Consider the following 19987-nt stretch of genomic DNA (forward strand, 5'->3'; position numbering starts at 1 on the left):
ATTTTGGCCTGTGGGTGTCTTTTGGCAGTGGGTGACCTGGATGCTTGTGGGGATGGATTGGTTTCAGCAGTGTGTCACTAAAGCTACAAGCCCCTCCAGGTCCAGTCCATTCATTCTGGGGTAACAATGCTTAGGACTGGTGGCTGAGCATATTTGGGGACACAGGAAGGCAGGGGTCTTGGGAACCCAGACTGGGATGCAATGCTATCCAAAGAGGAATCTGGACAAGTTAGGCTAGGGATGATCAGACTGCAGTGGGGTCAGTGGGGCTGGGACAGAAGCATCTGCATAGGGGACCAGTCAGGTAAGGAGGAGAACACATCTTAGACCCTGCTCTGCTTGGTACTGGTGCTCAGAATAAAAGTCCACCCTGAAGCTGCCAAATGAGCAATCCCTGCCTTAAATGAGGTCAGGACCAAAAACTGTCCTGCTCTTCCAGGAGGGACATCTTTTGATTATAAAGATCCGCTACGCTGTGTGCCTTGGTCACTTGCGCGAAGACACTGAGTCAATGTGAAATTGGCTGTGAATATTTTGTTCGGAAAATACTAATACCAAGAATTGGGTCGCTTCATATAAATTCTGTGAGGGCGCCTGGGTGGCTCAGTCGTTAAGTGTCTGCCTTCGGCTCAGGTCATGATCCCAGGGTCCGGGGATTGAGCCCCGCATTGGGCTCCCTGCTCGACAGGAAGCCTGCTTCTCCCTCTCCCATTCTCCTTGCTTGTGTTCCTGCTCTCGCTATCTCTCTCTCTGTCAAATAAATAAATAAAATCTTAAAAAAAAAAAATTCTGTGAGAGTAGAAGAATATCTGCTCCTGTTTTCCTGAGAGTATTTAACAGAGCATGAGACACCCATAAAAAGAGCTTGTATTCCATGTCTCTGTGGCTTCATTTTCTGATTTGCCCTCTTCTGGTTGCCTAGCAACGGACACTGTTATGAGTGAAGCACAACTAATTCGATTATTTACAATGAGGCAAATGTTCTCTGAGATAGAAAACCTTTATTGGTTAAGATCAGTTATTTGGTGTTTCTTGGGAAAAGGAGCACCCGCACACAAACAGATGGCAATAAATATTTTGAATCCATCGCTGAGTTAGAGGTGTGGCTGCATTTCACCCAGTGGATCTTGCTAGATGGGTGGACGTAGCAGATAGGACGAGAGATGGGGTGAAATGCTCTAATGTGATGTGACACAGAATATTGTACGCCTCTGATCTTGGTTGCACTGCCCGTAGCAGAGGTTACAATATGTTAACTAACCTTAGAGTAGCCACTCCTGTGTATTTGCACTCAGTGTAAAAGTAAGCATTCATTTCTTCAGAAGTTGGGATACTGGTGTTTTTTTGGGCGTGAGTGACTGTGGAGTCTCATGGACTTTAGTTATCGTTTAGTGTTGTAGGAGCTTGTTATTATTTACATTTTTTTCAAAAAAATCAACTTAAATATGATTTATATTCAAGAAAATGCACCCATTTCAGTGTAGGGTTTGTTAATGTATATGTCTGAGTAACCACCATTACAGTCAAGATATAGAACATTCCAGTATCCTACAAGATTCCCTCCTTCTTTTCCTCAGTCAGCCATCATTCACTCTGCACCCCCATGACCAACGTCAGCAGTCTTGGATCTGCTTTCTATCACTACATAGATTAAATTGGTCTTTTTTTTTTTTTTTTTTACTATGTTATGTTAGTCACCATATAGTACATCATTAGTTTTTGATGTAGTGTTCCATGATTCATTGTTGGTCTTTTTTGAAGTTTCATCTGAATTAAATCATACCGTATATACTCTGCTTTGTCTTCTCTTTTTTAAAAACCAGCATTATGATTTTGAGATTCATCCATGTTGTTGCATAGATGAGTAGTTCATTCCTTTTTATTGCCACATAGTGTTTGCATCATATGGATAAGCCATAACTTATTTACCCATTCATCTGTTAGTGGACATTTGGGTTGTTTGTAATTTTTGGCTATTGTAAGTAAAGTTATGCTATGACCATTCATGTACAAGTCTTTGTGTGGATGTGTGTTTTTATTTCTCTTGGGTAAATACTTAGGAATAGAATTTCTGGGTCATATGGTAAGTGTGTGTTTAATTTAGTAAGAAACTGCCAACTTGTTTTCCAGAATCACTGTACCATTTTTAAAAAGATTTATTTATTTATTTGAGAGAGAGAGAGAGGGAGAGAAAGAGAGCATGAGTAGGGAGAGGGGCAAAGAGAGAGGGAGAGAGAGAGATGCAGACTCCCTGCTGAGTGTGGAGCCCGATATCGGGCTCCATCTCATGACCCTGAGACCATGACCTAAGCTGAAATCAGGAGTCAGACGCTTACCCGACTGAGCCATGCAGGCGCCCCTCATTGTACCATTTTATATTGACATCAGTAATCTTCAAAAGTTCCAGTTATCACTTCTTTGCCAATACTAGATATTGTCCGAATTTAAAATTTAATCCATTCTAGTGGGTGTGTCGTGGTAGCTCATTGTGGTTTTAATTTGCATTTCCCTGGTGACAAATGATGCTAAGCAGTTTTTCATGTGCTCGTTGGCCAGCTGATGTTTTCTTTTGGGCGGTGTCTGTTCAAATCTTGTCACTGATGTTCTATGTTGAATTGTTGGTTTTCTTATAATTCTGATTTAAGAGTTCTTCCTATGTTACGGATTCAAATCTTTTGCCAGATATATGTATTGAGAATAGTTTCTCTCAGTCTGTTGTCTTTTCATTTTTCTTAACATTATCTGTTGATGAGCAGCAATTTTTTTTTTAAAGATTTTATTTATTTATTTGGCAGAGAAAGAGAGAGCACAAGCAGGGGGTGCGGCAGGCAGAGGGAGAAGCCGGCTCCCCGCTGAGCAAGGAGCCCGATGCAGGGCTCAATCCCAGGACCCTGAGATCATGACCTGAGCTGAAGGCAGATGCTTAACCAGCTGAGCCACCAGGTGCCCCAGTGAGCAGCAATTCTTAATTTTAATGAAATCCAGCTTATTATTTTCTTCTTTTCTGGTTCATGCTTTTGATTTATTTGAGAAGGGCTTTACCTGTCCCAAGGTCGGAAAGTTTCTCTCATTTATTTTATTTTGGAAGTTTCATATTTTGGTCTGCAATTCATTTCAAGTTTTGTGTACCTAGAAGGTGTAAGGGTCACCTTTGTTATGTCTTGTTTTGTTTTTTGCATATGGATGTTCAGTTGTTTCAGCACTGTGTTTTGAAAGATGATCCTGGGACGCCTGGGTGGCTCAGTCGGTTAAGTGTCTGCCTTCGGCTCAGGTCATGATCCCAGGGTTCTGGGATCGAGTCCCGCATTGGGCTCCCTGCTCAGCGGGGAGCCTGCTTCTCCCTCTGCCTGCTGATTCCCCTGCTTGTGTGCTCTCTCTCTCTCTCTCTCTGACAAATAAATAAGTAAAATATCAAAGAAAGAAAGAATGATGATCCTTTATCAAGTGAATTACCCTGGTGCTTTTGTCAAAAATCAATTGAATATGTGTGTGTGGCTCTATTTCTGGCCTCTATTCCTTTTCAGCAATCTGTATCTGTATACTAATATCATACTGTCTTGATTGCTGCAGTTTTAGGATAAGTCTTGAAATCAGATTTTGTAAGACTTCCAACTCTTTTCTTCCCAAATTTGTTTGGCCATTCTAGGTCTTTTCCCTTTCTGTGCAAGTTTTAGAATCAACTTACCAATTTCTACAAAAAATGCCTGGGATTTTGATTGGGATTGCACTGAATCCATAAATCAATTTGGAGAAGAATTGACATCTTAACTGTGTTGTGTTTCCTGATCCATGAACATGGTATATCTCTTCAATTATTTAGGGCTTTTAAAATTTTTAATTCAGGAGTGTTTTGTAGTTTTAAGTGTACAGGTCTCACACATTTTGTTTAATTTATCCCTAAATGTTTCAGATTTATCGACGCCATTGAAAATGGTATTTAAAAAAAAAATTCAGACTCCAAGTATTCATTGCTAGTATATAGAAATACACCCAATTTTTGTATATTGACCTTGTATTTTGCAACCTTGCTAAGCTCACTTCCTAGTCAAGTGCTTTTTTGTGTGTGGATTCCTTGGGGTTTTCCTGTTGTATGCAACATGTCCCAATAAGAAATAAAGCCATATTCACCTTTTTTGAGATTGGCTAGTGTTACCCTACTGCTGTGGCTAATTCAAAGGGCCAGCATTTATGTGACTATAAAACATTCAGTTTTTGGTTTCACCTGAGTTGTATTCAATAAGCTTGAAATCTTAGAGAAAGGTAAATACTAAATTCTTGTGGTTTAAATGTTAACAAAATAACACTAATTAGGAGGCTTTTATGAATTTCATTGTGGTGAAATTTGATAGCAGTTGTTTTGTTTTCAATAGGACTGAAGCAGCTTTCAAAGATTTCAGATTTCTTTTTGAGGCTTATGTATCCGTATCAAGACCGTTGCTTATTGGTGCCTTTTTTGCATTTTACCTCTTGGAATACAGATATATATATGTAACTGGTGGAGTTTTCTTCAGAAGGAATTTAATGTGCATTTGTATAATGAATGCTTATTAAGCATGGGCTATTTGCCAGATCTGGTGCTGGCTGCCATGGATACAGTTGGGAGCAAGACAGAAATGTGTATATGCTGTCTTTATGGAGGTTACATTCTAGCAAGACAGTGGGACATTGAATAAATGGTTATATAAATTATAGAATTGCAATTTGATAATTGCTATAAAGTCACTGTTTATGAATAAGAGTTCTAATGTAGATTGGGAGGGTTGTGGGTCAGAGAAGTCTTCCCTAAAGAAGTGACATTTTTGCTACAGTCCGGTATTTGAATTCAAAAAATGATAGATTTGGGAGTGGCATTTCCATACGGCATTGGTTGTCATTAGTAGAGTTAAGCCAAGAATCATGAATGAATTCTTTTTTTCCTACATATGTTAGCAGCTACTTCTGCAGTAACTTGAGTGCATCTGAGAGGACGTATCAGGCAGATGGGCGTCAAACAGGTAGTAATTTTGATATGTCTTGCAACCAGAATTTTATTCCTTTGTCCAGGGATGATGGGAGGAGGAGCCTAAGTGTGTCTTGTGTACTCAGTTTTACTTGATGACTTAAGTTGTATTTCACTACAGTGAATATAAATACTTAGGAGAATTATAGGTGGTATACAGTCATCCCTCTTAAGAGGTTCCAGGTCTCATTTTATATCTTTTAGATTATCTTTGTTCTGCGTAATTTCTTTGGCTCTGGGTAAGTCTTGAGAGAGTATGTGAAAGACGTGTAAGAACAAAACCCCCTGTGCCTTGCTTTCATCGATTTTATTTTGCATGTTTGTGCATCTCTTAAGTATTGCTTTCAAAAACAAATAATTGGGGATATTACTTTAGTGATTAGTAGACATAAAGTGATAATGTAATTCCTTGAGAATCTGGCTCCTAACTTGTATGCAAATAAGAATAAGTGGTTACATTTGAGGGGTCAGGTTGACCCACTTTGCCAAAGGATGTGTATATTTAACTAGTTTGAATGCATTTTTTAAGCACTTGTCACTAGGTTGTAGGTTGTAGTCATACGTAAACATACCTGTCCTTCCGCCCTTCTTTATGCTGTGGTACTATTTTTGAGACATACTGGGTGCTCCATATGTATTTCTTAGATGAATGACGTATAGGTGGCCAGTTGGATAATTCACTCCAGAGGAGATTCCCTGCTTTATTCCCGTTCTGAAAGTGTTACCTGGTGCTAGCTGTTTCTTTTTGGTTTCATCGACTTCGAATGGAAATTTACATTGCCTGTAGCTGCTGAATAACCCTTTAACTCTCTGCTTGAGTTAATGAAAACTGCAGTTAGTTAAGAAATACTTGTTATCTGGATTATTTTCCCTTTATTTCTGTGATTTAACCTATTCACCGGTATGTGTCATTAGCCTTTGTGATGCCTTTGTGACATCTGACTGTCCTGGGGAACTTGATAAAGGCAATTCAGATCTGTTCGCTTTATGTCTTAAGGGCATTGACCAAAGTTTAAGGCATTTGTTATAACTAATGGCCAGATGTGAGGTTTGGAGGTATCTTAGTTCAGGCTGCTAAAACAGAATAGCATAGACCAGGTGGTTTATAAACAACAGACATTTATTTCTCACACTTCTGGAGTCTCCACGTCTGAGATCAAGGTTGCTGGCATGTTTGGTTCTGGTGAGAACCCTCTATTGGGGTGAGAGAGCTGTCTTTTTGCTGTGCCCCTGCTTGGTGGAGAAGGTGAAGGATCTTTCTGGAGTTGCTTTTATTAGGGCCATTCCCATATCCCATTCAGGAGAGCTCCACCCACCTCCTAATGCCATCACCTTGGGGATTTCAATTTCAATGTGAATTCGGTGGGGGGGGCGGCGCACACAAATGTTTAGTCCATAACAGAGGGTTACTTTTGTATGTTATTTATTCATTTTGTCTTCTTCCTCCAGTAGAATTTATATCAAAGAAATAACAGTGAACAGGGATTATTCGGTTTAAAATTTATCTTGAGGGGCGCCTGGGTGACTCAGTTGGTTGCCTGGGTGGCTCAGTCGGTTAGGCAGCTGCCTTGGGCTCAGGTCATGATCCTGGGGTCCTGGGATCAAGCCCTGCATCATCGGGCTCCCCGCTTGGCAGGGAGCCTGCTTCTCCCTCTGCCGCTCCCCCCTGCTTATGTGCTCTCTCTTTCAAATAAATAAATAAATAAATAAATAAAATCTTTAAAAAAATAAAATTTATCTTAGTTCTTCATGCAAAGATGGAAAGTTAGGGCTGTAGCTTCTGGTAGCTCACTTCAGCTCACTTCTGACAACTTCTGGTGCTTGTTCAAACAGAAGCATTTCCTATTTTGCACTCCTCCTGGGCACTTTGCTTTTCCCTCTGGAACTGTCCTCTCCTGTTTTGTCCTGGAGTGCTCCTCTTGCTGTCCTTCGCACTGAGTTGTGAGCTTCTAGGCCAGGCTTATCCTATTATTTATCTTTATATCTCTATCAGGGCCTCCTTTGCAGTAGGTCAGCTACTTTGCTGCTTTATGTACCCCTCAGCTTCCTCTGAGCCTATTCCATGTAGCTCTGTAGCTGAGTGTGGCTGGATAGAAGCACAACATTGGGTCACCTGCTCACTCTGAATTCAGAAACACTAACCTGGAGTGGACCCTGAACACTTCCACTTGCTCCTTCTATTTTCCCTGCTTTCCTCATTTTCTCACTCTGCCTTCTCAAACCTCTTTCTTCCTTTTCACTCTTAGTTGATGATCTTGCTGTTTATTTATTGAGTAAAAAAACAGAAGGAATCCAAAGATGATGTCAGCAGCCTTCAGCTCGGGTCTCCTTCCTACCTCCCTGCCAGCCTGGGAGCAGAATCGTGGTAGCATAGATGGGTTCCCAGGGCTGTCCTGGATGGCTGTGCAGCCAGCAGGGGTGAGGGAGGGCTGCAACCCAGTGGGGAAGCAGGCTGGTGTCTGGTTCCTGGAAGCAGGCGATGTGGAACCCTGTCCATCCCAGTGCTGGAGGGCTCTGCTCCTGAAGCTGACCTTTTTGCTTGAGCATCGGGATCCAGTCCTCACCTGTTCACCTGTTACCTTTCTGGATCGGACAATTCACATCATCATTAAAATACATGCTGTTATTTCTCTCATTTAACCAAACCATACCTGTTTGGAGGACTCCCTTCCTCCCTGTAGCCACTGCCCCCGTCTTTTTTTCCCCTAGAGGAAACTCCTTGCCAAAGTTTTGTTCTTGGAGTCTGTGGTTTCTTTCCTTCCCCTAATAACATCAGACTTGCCTGCACCCGATGGGCTCTGCCTTGCAGAGTCCAGTGGTTACTGCTCAGCCCTCTTCTTACTGCCCTACCATCATCTTCCTGTCTCTTAGCCGCCTGTGAAACTGGACCCCAAAATTCCCAGGGAGCTCCCACACCCTATGCATGCGCACTTGATTTTCCTTTGCCTTCTCAGTGTCCTTTGCAGACTCCTCCTCATCTCCCTGACATCTAAGCATTGACACCCATTTGGTCTATGCTTAGCCTGACCAGGCCAGGATAAGCCTGGCCTAGAAGCTCACAACTCAGTGCGAAGTGTGGGTTGAATTTTGTCCCCCCAGAACGTACATTGAAGTCCTAATCTCCAGAACCTGTGAAGGTGTCCTTATTTGGAAATAAGGTCTTTGCAGACATAATCCAGTTAAGATGAGGTCACTAGGGCTGGCCCTCATCCAATATGGCTAGTGTCCTTTGAAGAAGAGGACAGGAGACACAGACGCAGGGAAGGGAGGCAAGGATGGCCAGCAACACCAGAAGCCAGGAGAGAAGCCTAGAACAGATTCTCTCCTAGAGCCTTCAGAGGGAGCGTGGCCCTGCCGACGCCTTGATTTTGGACTTCCAGCCTCTGGAACTGTGGGAGGGTAGATTTCTGCTGTCTAAGCCCCGCAGTCTGTGGCACTTTGTAGTGGCAGCCCCAGGAAACTGGTGCAACCCACTTTTCATCTGCAGTCACACCCTCATTGCTCTCAGCCTGTCTCCTGCCTTCAGATTATCATCCGCAGTCTGGAGATCCCCACATTTATGTCCTCGGTGTGGACCTCTCCCCTAGATCCCTGACTCACGTGTCCTGCTGCTTATTCGCTGCCTCTGTGTGTTTCTAACCAGTGTCTCACATGTGATGTGCCCAGAACCGGCTCTTCCGGTCCACACCTGTTCCTTCCCTCCCCACTCAGTATTTCCGGGGGCAGCTCCATCCTTCCAGGTGCTTAGGCCAGAAATGTTGGGCTCATTTTTTTTTTTTTTTTAAGAGAAGTAAGCCTTTATTTCCTTGTCTTACACATAAAGTTGGCTGAATTGGTTGCTTGGGCTCATTTTTGACTCCCCATTCCCTCTGACATCCCAAGGCTGATCTGTCAGCGCATCTTGCGGCCTCTACGTCAGTCTCATGGCCGCTGTGACACCTGTCCAGGTGTTAGCATCTCCCTCCTGGGAGCTTCAGAGGCTTCCTGACTGCTGTCTGCTCCCATGTGTTTGCTCCCCCTTAATCTGTGCTCAGGGCAGTTTGCTGAGTGAGTGATCCTGCGGTGACTGTGACCACGGGAGGTCACCACACTCCCTTTCCCGAAGCCTCCAGGGCTCCTCATTGCCCCCAGAGTGAAAGCCCCAGTCCCTGCTGTGGCCCTTCAGGCCTTCCACGGCGTGGGTGCCCCTCTGCCTCTGTCCTCTGGGCTCCTTGGCCTCCTCCTGGCTTTCTCTGCGTTCTGGGCACTTCCCTCCTTCATGCTCCCGTTTGGGCCTCTGCTCCTCCTTGGAATCCTCTATGTAAGTAGAGAAGAGCTATGGGCTTGTGTGGGTTACATTGTCCCACCCTCCTTTCTTCCTTCCCCCCAGGGTTCATCTGCCCTCCCCACGATGGCCTACCTCCAACACTTCTTATCTCTCTTCTCTGCTTATCGTCTCTTCCTTGGCACTTACGACTAACATTCTATGTCTTGTGCTGATGAATTTTTATAAAAATGATCTGACTCCCGTGCTAGGATATAAGCCTTTTGAGGATGGGAACTTTGGCTCCTTTGTTCACTACTGAACGTCCAGAACCTATAAGAAAGTCTACCATATGGTGGTAGGCACCCCATAATATCATATTTGTCGCATGAATGGATTGACAAAACATTTTAGTTGAATCTGATATTTTTATAATAGTCAGTATTTATTTTACCATTTGTGTGTGTGTGTTGTTTTATCTTTTTTTTTACTTTTTTAAAAGATTTTATTTATTTATTTGAGAGAAAGAGTGTGTGTGTGAGTGGGGAGAGGGGCAAAAGAGGAGGGAGAGGGACCAGCAGACTCCGCACTGAGAACAGAGCCCGACACGGGGCTCGATCCCATGACCCTGAGATAGTGATGTGAGCCGAAACCGAGAGTCAGTCGCTTAACCGCCTGAGCCACCCAGGTGCCCCCATTTTGTTTTATTTTTAATTGTGATAGTTTTAAAATCTAGAGAAGAATAGAGAGAATAGTGCGACAGATACCCCAAATACACATGGTCTAAATTTAACAGTTATTAGTGTTTTGCCTTATTTGCTTCATCAGATACCATGACACATACACATTTCTACCATTAAGGCTGTGTTTCTACATCACCACGGTACCGTTATCATGCCTACTGGACCTGACAGTGAATCTTTGTTGTCTGATCCATGCTGTCCAGATTCAAATTTCCCAATTGTTTCAAAATGTCTCTTCCAGCTCAATTGTTCAAACCAGAATGCGGTGAAGAGCCACTCACTGTATTTGATCGTGTCTTTCACGTCTTTCCTCATCCAGACGGGGTTTCACCCTCCCACCCCCCTTCTGCCTTTGGGGCCCCTGTGACATTGACTTGCCAATTCTTGTTTTGTGAAATATCTCACCTTCTCGATTTCTTCTGATTCCTTCCTCCCGAGGTTATTTAACTTGTTCTTCTGTCCTCTATATTTTTCGTCAAGTGGAAGTACATTTTAATGGTCCATTAGTTGAATTTAGTTCAGTGAAATTTCATCTTTGAAGCTGCTTCTCTGCAGCCACATGCAGCTTTGGGGCATACCCTGTGTTAACAGAAGGGCACCTTTCCTCTTTCGAAAGGCCCAGCATTTGCATGAAGGTGGCCTAAGAGCCTAGATCTGTGTTTACTGTGACTCTCTGATCTTAATACATTTGGTGTTGGCCTCTCAGGGTGATGACTCCCCTGATCCCGTAGTTCCCTGGTGCCCCACCTCCTACCCCACCCTGGAGGGACCTCCCTCCAGGGTGGGGCGTCCACGGCCTGAGAGGAAGTTGCAACCTGCTGGAGGCTCCAAGACCCCTTCTTGTTGTAGGGATTGGAATAGAGAGCTCTGTTCTGGATTAGGCAAGGTTTCTGGTAGGTTCTGCCTCCCTCCCAACCCCCCCTGGACCCACATTTGGACAAAGTGGAGGCCGCTGTTGGGTTCCCCATTATTTCCCCATGTAAAAGTCACGTTCCCCCTGCTGGTGACCTCTCAGTGGCTGGTGGGGGTCAGCTTGTCTAGGAGAGGGGGTAGAGGTCCTCCAGAGGGGGAGAGCGGATGCTCTTATTTTAGGGCCTTGTGTTCTGTGACTCCTGTTCTGGCATTTTACAGTATTTCCCGAGGTAGGATAATGAATTTCCTTGAGGGGCGAAAGTTTAAAGCTCTAAATTTCCTGCAAAAGGCACAGACTAGAGAATTACTAATGAACTCTAGAGCCGGAGAAGACTTTTAAGGATTTATGATATAATGTAGGATAGAAAGTTTAATAAGGTGCATTTATTTCTTTGGATCCTGGCTTCTGAACAGTTTACGGTTGACCCTCGAACAGTGTGGGAATTAGGAGAATCCCCCCCTCCACCCCGCTCCCTGCCAGGGAGGTCGAAAATCCACAGCATATAACTTTGACTCCCCAAAAACTCAACTAGCAATAGCATACTGTTGACTGAAAACCTTACCAATGGCATAAACAGTCAGTCGATTAACACGTATTTTGTGTGCTATGTGTATTATATACAGTCTCCTTACAAGAAAGTAAGCTAGAGAAATGAAAAGGTTATTAGGAAAAGCGTAAGGAAGAGAAAATACATTTACAGCGCTGCACTGTATTTATTGAAAAAAGCCCGAGCATAAGTGGACCTTCGCAGTTCAAACCTGCATTGTTCAAGGGACAAGTGTATTTTTATGGTATAAGCATATTTCGTATACTTATTGTCTACTGTATGATAGCACAGATGTTTGGAATATGTTACTCCAGCTCTTACTGGTCATGAATTAGGAAGTACTTATATTACCAAAGTGGCATTTTTAGGGAAGGGCTACCATCACCTCTTGTAATGCCAAATTACGACCTTTTCATTTCTTTATAACACAGGAAATCTGGGATCCTCTTATGCAGTGGCTGGGGAAGCACGTGGATCCTGAAGGAGTCATAAAATCCAGCAAGCTCTCCCTCAAGTTTCTTTCATCGTACACGTCTGAAATAGAAATCAGTCCATCGGCTCTACCTGTGGTGACTGACGTGGAGGCCTTCTCTTCAGAAAATTTTAACTTAGACATCTACCGACAGAATCTGCAGACAAAGCGACTTGGAAAAGTAATTCTGTTTGCCGAAGTGACGCCTACCACAATGAACCTTCTGGACGGGTAAGTTCTGGCCAGACTTTGTGCACCTGCTCAGAGGAGTCCAGAGCAGTCTCCTGTCGGACCAGCGTTGGGGGAGAAGGGGTAGAAACGAAGGGGAACTCTCAATAAGCCCATTAGCAAAGCAAGGTGGTCCTAGAAGAGGTAAAATGTAGGAAGAAAAATTTTAAAATGTTCTTTGATCACAGGTTTATATTTGAAAGCAAGGGGATTTTGTGTATTGTGACCCTCTTCCTTCCCTTAGTGGTTGACCTTTCAGATGATCCTCGGAAAAAACTTTATGGAAAAATATCTTTGGGGCGCCTGGGTGGCTCAGTCGTTAAGCGTCTGCCTTCGGCTCAGGTCATGATCCCAGGGTCCTGGGATCGAGCCCCGCATCGGGCTCCCTGCTCGGCGGGAAGCCTGCTTCTCCCTCTCCCACTCCCCCTGCTTGTGTTCCCTCTCTCGCTGTCTCTCTCTCTGTCAAATAAATAAATAAGATCTTTAAAAAAAAACAAAAAAAAAAAAACAAAAAAAAAACAAAAAAAAAAAAAAAAAAAAGAAAAATATCTTTACCCAGTGGTGTTATTACTCAGGCCATCATTTTATTTTTGTGTTGTCGTAACCAGATGTTTTGTGGGGGGGCTAGGACAGCACATTTGAACGACATATGAGCTGTGTTCAGTTGAAATGAATTGGAAACTTCGTACTTTTGGAAACCCATTTTGATATGCTCCCTATTCAATACATTTTGCAGGCGCTCTCTAATCCCATTTAGATGTTTGAGATTTATTCTTACTGAGTTTTCTTTCTTATTTCTTCTGTTTCATGGACTTTGGTTAAAGTTTAAAAAATGACAAACATGAAAGGAATTTTTTTAACTCTTAAATTAGTATTAATATTCTTATATTGAGATAGTTTAAAAAGTAGGCTTATAGAGGGAGTGAATAAGAAAGGCATCTTCCTTCAACATGGGACTAAAATTTCAGGAATGTAAAACTAAAAAACAAAAACAAAAACCAAACACCCCACTGGATTCACAGTTCCTGGGCATTTTCACTCATGGGACTGCACAATTAGATGCATAATTCACCGTAGGGAAATATGTTGGTCTTTCTTAATCATTTCTGGAATTTGATAATATGTTGTTATAAAATGATGAGATAACCTTAGAATTTTCTTGACTGTCATCGTCAAAGCCATGGAATTGGCGGTTTTCTATGAATAGTGTGTAGAGAAAGCATTCGTGGAGTGGAATCAGTAGAGTGAGGTGGGTGTAGCGCGAGGGACATAGGAGCCATGGCCGTGAACAGTTCTTATTTGCTGGGTTATTTTGTGTTGTCATAGGTACTTTTTTTTCAGTGTTCCCTTCCCTCTCCTGCCTCCCCTCCTACCCAGTCCCATGCCCTCCGATGAGAAGGAAAAAGCCTGTGTTTGTATATGGAACAATTGTTACTTGCTTGCGCAAACTCTGTGATAATCCTTTGTTACTCAAGCGCACGCTATTTATATTGAAAAGGGGACCTATTATCGTCATATTTTCCAAATAAAAAATCAGACACGGCATTTGACATAGGATTTTGGGAGATTAAATTTAGATAGAAAAACACTGGTACTTTATGGGGCGCCTGTGTGGCTCGGTCGGTGAGGCACCTGCCTTTGGCTCAGGTCGTGATCTCAGGGTCCTGGGATCGAGCCCCGCGTCAGGCTCCCTGCTCAGTGGCAGATCTGCTTCTCTCTCTCTCTCCCCCTCTGTCCCTCCTCCTGCTCGTGCTCTCTCTCTCTCAAATAAATAAAATCTTTAAAAAAAAAAGAAAACCACTGGCACTTCTCCATTTTTGTTGGGCAGTAAGTGAAGAATATTTTATGTTGGGACGATCTTGAACCACTGGAATTACGGTCTCTGAGCTCGTGTAGTGGGCAGTGATTACTAAGAGGGCTGCAAGCCTTCTAGAATGGATGACCCATCTCCTGTGTAATCAGATGGTTGGGTTTCCTTACATCCTGGTGAGCACGTGTTTTAGGATAGAAAGAAAATGCCGTGTAAATACACTGCTTTAGTACCCTTGAATACTGGTAAGTTCCTTTTTGATACTGAACTTTTTTTTTTTTTTTTTTTTTTTTACATTCTGTCTTAAGCAACTTGAGTCTGGAAAAGTGTGTAGCTGAGCCAGACAATAGCAGAGTCAGAACCTTCTGTAGGATTACGAGTTTTTATTTTTACAGAAGAGAAAAATATTTTGGCTTTTCCAAGGGCATTTAGGAAGTGTCTTTGTTTCTCTTCTTGCCTGGTCTCTGTAGAGCACAGAGAATGAAATAGCTTTGATAATTAATGATTAATCCCTCTGCTTGGCACAGAGCAGATCCCGCATTAATAAATAGTGGCTGCTCACCGTAACATACAGATGTCCTGTTGCACGGCTCGCATGGCTTCCTTCCGAACGCTGCGAGATACAGTTACTCACAGCAGCCTCGTGAGTCAGCAAGCCTGCTGAGAAGTTCCTGGGGGTGGGGTGGGGTGGATGGGCTGTAGCCTTTTTTAGGAGAAGGAGCTTGAGGTCACCTTGATGCCGAAAACTCACAGTTGTCCACAAAGGGACCATGAGATGGATAAATATGGCTTATTCCTTTCTAAGAGTAAGACCAAAACCATTTCTTTCTTTCTTTTTTTTTTTTAAACATTTATTTATTTGAGAGAGAGGGAGAGAGAGTGTGAGAGCAGAGGCGGAGGGGCAGAGGGAGAGAGAGAGACTCTCTAGGAGACTCCGCACTGAGTGGGGAGCCCTATGCGGGGCTTGATCCCACGACCCCGCGATCACGACCTGAGCCGAAATCAAAAGTCAGACTCTTAACTGACTGAGCCACCCACGTGCCCCAGACCAAAACCATGTCTATAGCCAATATTATATTTGATCCCACATGGGCTCTCCTCATGGAAGCACAGTCTATTGTGGTCATAATGATAATAATAATAATAATAATAATACTAGCTAATGTATTGAAAGCTTTTATCTTTCAGATACTGCTTCAATGTACTTTACATGTATCAACCAGTTTCATACAGAATCTTTTAGTGCCTAGGGTCATCAGAGTCAAACTCCAGGATCATACCAGCATGTAGAAAGCTACGTATCAGAATTTACCATATATGGAATTGTTCCTGTGGACCGACCACATCCATAGGTGTATTATGCAGAGCAAGAAGAATTTTCAAAAGTGTGGCCTGGGTTTGAATTCCATGCATGTTTCTCTCTTTATATCTGTCACTTCTGTGGCTCTTTCCTCAGGGTCTGGAATAGAAGTAAAATTTAAGTTAGATAATAGATCTTTATTATAAGGTTTCTAAAATCTTTTTTCTCTGCCCTTCCCCCCCCACCTGCGGGGACTTGTTGCAGCTAAAAATTGGGAGTTCCCTTCCTAAGAAAGGAGGGGGAAGCCCACGGTGGGGAACAGCCAGCAATTTCTACCTCAGTCCCAAATATCTGTGTTGTATCCCCCCCCCGCCCGCCCCATCTAAAACTCTCACCCCCTCCTCCAGGAAGGTAGCTCTACTAGTCTACTTCCTCTCGAGCAGATTCAGGATCTCTGGGGATGGAACTTTCTCTGTCAGGGCTGGACGTGGCTCACTGAGGTCTGGCAGTCTGCTAGTTAAAACAGACGTGTTCTCTGCTGCCGGCTGTGGGGGTGGGATGGGGACCATGGAATCCCCTGGGCAGGGAAGGACTCCCTGAACAGGCAGTAGGTAGGTTTCCTGGTCATGCATCTGGCCTGGTGTCCTTGGGGTCATGACTTTGCCTTTTGGGAGGGTCTTGACATTGAGATGTGCATCAGAGGGGATGGGCTTCTGACACCCACTCTTGGTGAGGGTTCGAGGGGTCTGAATATTACTGTTCTTAGGGTGAAATCATAGCCTTTTAGGTCAGCCTAATGGTTTCTGCGGAGATAGATGTTTCTGAAAACTTTAGTAGGCCTCTGATGGTTCTGTGTGAATAACCATCAAAGATCTTATCTCGAGTTGAGATTTTTAGCCTAAAAACTCTGGTTTTTTAAAGGCCCTGATACTCTGCCCATCCCCTTCTCACCCAGTTAGATGGCGGGTCCCTTGGCTGAACGAAACGGTGGTGTGGGTGATCCCTTGATGACAGCTTTGGCACAAGGCTGCAGGCTGTCTGTGGTGAAGCGTCTGTCTTACCACCTACGGGGGCTGCAGGGACAGCCCCGGAGGCTCCAGCGTAGATTGCTGGTGGCCGACCGCTTATCAGATCTGTTTTCTTTTCCATCCTTTGAGACCGACTAGCTCTTGTGGAGATCATGTCTCTTTCATTCAGTGAACTTTGCTGAGTGTCAAGGATGGAAACACTGACGTTGTGAGTGTTCAGAGCTAGTCCCTATAATGGTGTCGCTTCTAACAGTTGCATGGTCTTCCTCCCAAGCTGTAGAAAGCCAGGCTTCTAGCAAATGCTTTGCTGCTGTTTGACGGGAGCGGTCTCCACTGTTCCCTGCCCCGATGACCCTCCCTCTCTCTCAGGTCCCATTTCTGGTGATATGCGTGAGATCGAAGCCTTGCACACCCCATTCGGGTACCAGCTTCTGGGTCAATTAGGATTAGACAGGTATCCCCGAATTAAAGTGTTTCAAACAGGATTGAGGTTTGGGTTCATTTCTCTGTCCCGTAAATGAGAGAGGCCGAGATGGGCAGCCCAGGGTCCGCCAGCGTGCGGCCCCCCGCGTTAAGGATGCAGTTGAGTTGCTCCGCCCCCCTCAGCAAGTGGTCTGAGAGGTGCCCCCGGCATTTATGTTCTGGTCTTAGCCAGTACGCGGGGGAAGGGGCTGAGAGGGGTGTGCCTCCACTCTTACGGACTCTTTCCAGAAATCGCTCGTGACATTTTTGTTTATATTCTAGGGCTAGGACCTACGCACAGGACCGTATCGACCCACAAAGAAGGCTAGGAAATAACTGTGGTCTGTGTACTCAGCATCCATGAATCCACTGAAAATCAGGGGCCGAGTACACTAGGGAGGAGTGGAGAACAGATACTGGAGGAGAATTAGAAGTCTTTTTCCCAAGCATGTACTTTTTATTAGTCGGACTATTAAGAAAAATAGCTGGAGGCCTTTAAATAGTATACATGGAATGATAGCCCCGGGGCCTACAAGATTTAAAATCATGGGTGAAAATAATTATTTGAATACTCACACTAATTCTGTCTCACGCTTACTCAGTACCATCAGAGGTAACTTGGAAATTGCTCTTCTGACACATAGTTTGGAGGGCTACCATCTTTTCTTCTCTGGCTACAAACCCAGCTGAACTCCCGCGGCCCTGAGACAGATGTTGGCAGCTTTCATTTGAGCTCAAGGTATGAAAGCAGGCAGGTGCCAGAACCTTCCCCTCCTGCCCCTGACCTGTGGATGTTAAAGGTGTGTTAGTGATCCCGCAGAGGGGAAGGAGCTCTGGGGAAGGGAGTGACTGGGGGAGATAAGGGAGCGGCTTGCTAGCAGCTAAATCAAGGCAATTGAAGGGCCTGTGGGCTCCCGTCTCCAAACATAAAAAGTGAAAGCCATGTCAGTGAGTGATAGTCCCCCAAGAGTCGTACTTGGCTCAGCTACCCACCGGTCTGACTAGGACAGATAATTTCACCCTCTATTCCCTGCTCCAGTCATGTTCCCTGGTACGTGTTTCTGACCCTGAAATGTGTTTTTTACTCGGTTGTCAGGGTAACCTTTTGGACACGATGCTGGATTTGATTGCCTTTAGACACCTTTCTTTTTCTTCCCTATTTCCTGGTAGGTTTTCCTGTGACCAGTTAGCTCAGCTAGTTGGATAGAGTCCCAAGGGCATGGGCTCCGTACTGTGTCTGGACCAGTGAACATTACTGTGTCCCACAGTCACGTCCTACAGATGCGCACCCCGGAAGCCATTTGCAAATGTGAGCTATTGGTGGTGGTGGGGTCTACACCGGCGTTGGTGATGGATTAGCACCATCCATCACCGCCATTGAGAGAAACACTCCACGGGGCGTGCTTGGGATACCACATTCTGTCTCATCTTGTGATTAGTCTCTGCTGTGGGGAAGGCATTAGCCTAGACCATGGAGCACAGAGCTTGGGAGTAACTGAGTTGTAATAACTGTGGAATTGTCCCTTATTAGATTTTGACTCATACCATCTTTTTTGATGACTTTTACCGAGTCGCTGTCAGATACTGAAATAACTCACGTGTGAAGCCACAGTTTGTGGTGAGCCAGATGACCACAAACTTGTTTATACTGATTTCCTTAGCATACTTACATATCCTCAGTAAACTGACCAAGGGCGGACTCTTTTTTATTTGTAAAGAATAATACAGATTTCCTTATTAAATAAGCTTATTTTCTTAATATGGTTTAAGTCCCTTCATTTTTCAGGCTTAAGTTTGCCCTCATCCATAGGATAAGCATTTATGGCATGCCTTCTGTACGCCAGGCACTGGGTTAGGCTCTTGAGGGAGAATGATGGAGCAGGTACTCCCCCCAGCCTTACAGTGCATTGGAAGAATCAGATTGCAGTGCACATTCAGCTCCTCCATGTTCTGTGCACCCTTCTTGTTCTGAGTGCGAGGGGTTTGGGCAGAGAGAAGTGGGTGCAGTAGATAATGTGATATAGGGAAGGAAGTAGACTGGTCAGTGAATTTTTTTTGAGCAATTACTATGTGTCAGGCATCATTCCTGATGCCAAAATCCCCGGGTCTGGTAGGGATAATGCTGGAACTGAAAATTTTATCACCATCTGGCTCTGTATCCCTCCCCTGGGCCTTGCTCTCCTTAGCTGTGAGATCTGGGGTGCTGGACACTCCCTTGATGGGGTGATCTTCCCAAGTCTGCCTCTTTCACCAGCCAACCTTTCCCCAGCACCTCTAGAGGGCTGAAATGGTTCTGGGAATTAGGCTCACTTTGCGTGGGAGACAGTAGGCTTCCTGCGAGCAAAAGGAATGAAAAGGAAAAACAATCCCAGAACACAGTTTTTGAAAACATTTTGGGGAAATCGCATTGGGGAGAATGGCCACCATCATTTGATAAAGAGTATTTTTGTTTCAGAATTTGGGGCCAACGCTAGCTTTTCGCCTCTCTGCATGTGTGTCCATTCAGTCCCAAACATCTCTTTCCCCTTTTCTGCTCTTCTGGTTCTGCTCTCCTAACTCGCTCCCCTGCACACCCTCCTCCCCTGAAGTCGAGGCCTGAGAGACAGAAATTGGGCTGGAACTAATTTAATGGCTGAGTGACCTCACAGTAGAGAAACAGCCGGATCCTAATAGGGGTCTTTGTCTACATTTCCACCCTGGCTGGTAGCATGCCAGTCAAGAGTCAAGCTAGAGACACAGGTGGAAGCGATTAGACCTGTCATAAGGTTTGAAAAATTGATTCTGGAGGCGAAGTGAATAGATTGAACTTGACAGTGTTGTCCTAAAGATTCTAAGGGAAAATTCTGTAGTTTAATTTGAAATCCCTTGATTATTCATTAGCTTTCCAGATGGCTTTTGTTGATGTTTTACATATTAATGCCTGTATTGTGTTATTGGTGTACTCTTAATGTGCACATAGGTAATGAGCAAAGAATAAATACATGGGTAAGTGTCCCAAATTAATGGGATATTGGTGTAATTGTGAAATAAAGGGTTTTTAAGAAGTTGATTGCTTTGGAATAATTAGTGTGAGCTTTTTTTATGGGCCAATTTTGTACTTTTAAAGTGAAAATTATTGGAGAATTTTAAAGAAACCTTCATTTGAATGTTTACCTCTAAATTAAGGTTTAGAATATAACTGCAGCCTTTGACTCTAGAGGTCACGACTGAGGGGCTGGCTATTCTGGCAAGTTCTCCATCAA

At 44.0% G+C, this 19987-nt stretch overlaps 1 protein-coding gene across 6 annotated transcripts in view; it reads left to right on the forward strand.

The window, feature by feature from the left end:
- The window catches only part of HLCS (holocarboxylase synthetase), a 227620-nt gene that overhangs the window by 63311 nt on the left and 144322 nt on the right, over positions 1-19987 (forward strand). For all 6 annotated transcript variants that reach the window (XM_078074352.1, XM_078074449.1, XM_078074388.1 and 3 more), the window contains one exon: positions 11877-12148. In XM_078074352.1, the coding sequence (XP_077930478.1) occupies positions 11877-12148 (272 nt within the window). The remainder of the gene's footprint in view (positions 1-11876; positions 12149-19987) is intronic.

This window comes from Halichoerus grypus, chromosome 1 (genome assembly GCF_964656455.1).
Source record: "Halichoerus grypus chromosome 1, mHalGry1.hap1.1, whole genome shotgun sequence".
Lineage (NCBI taxonomy): Eukaryota > Metazoa > Chordata > Mammalia > Carnivora > Phocidae > Halichoerus > Halichoerus grypus.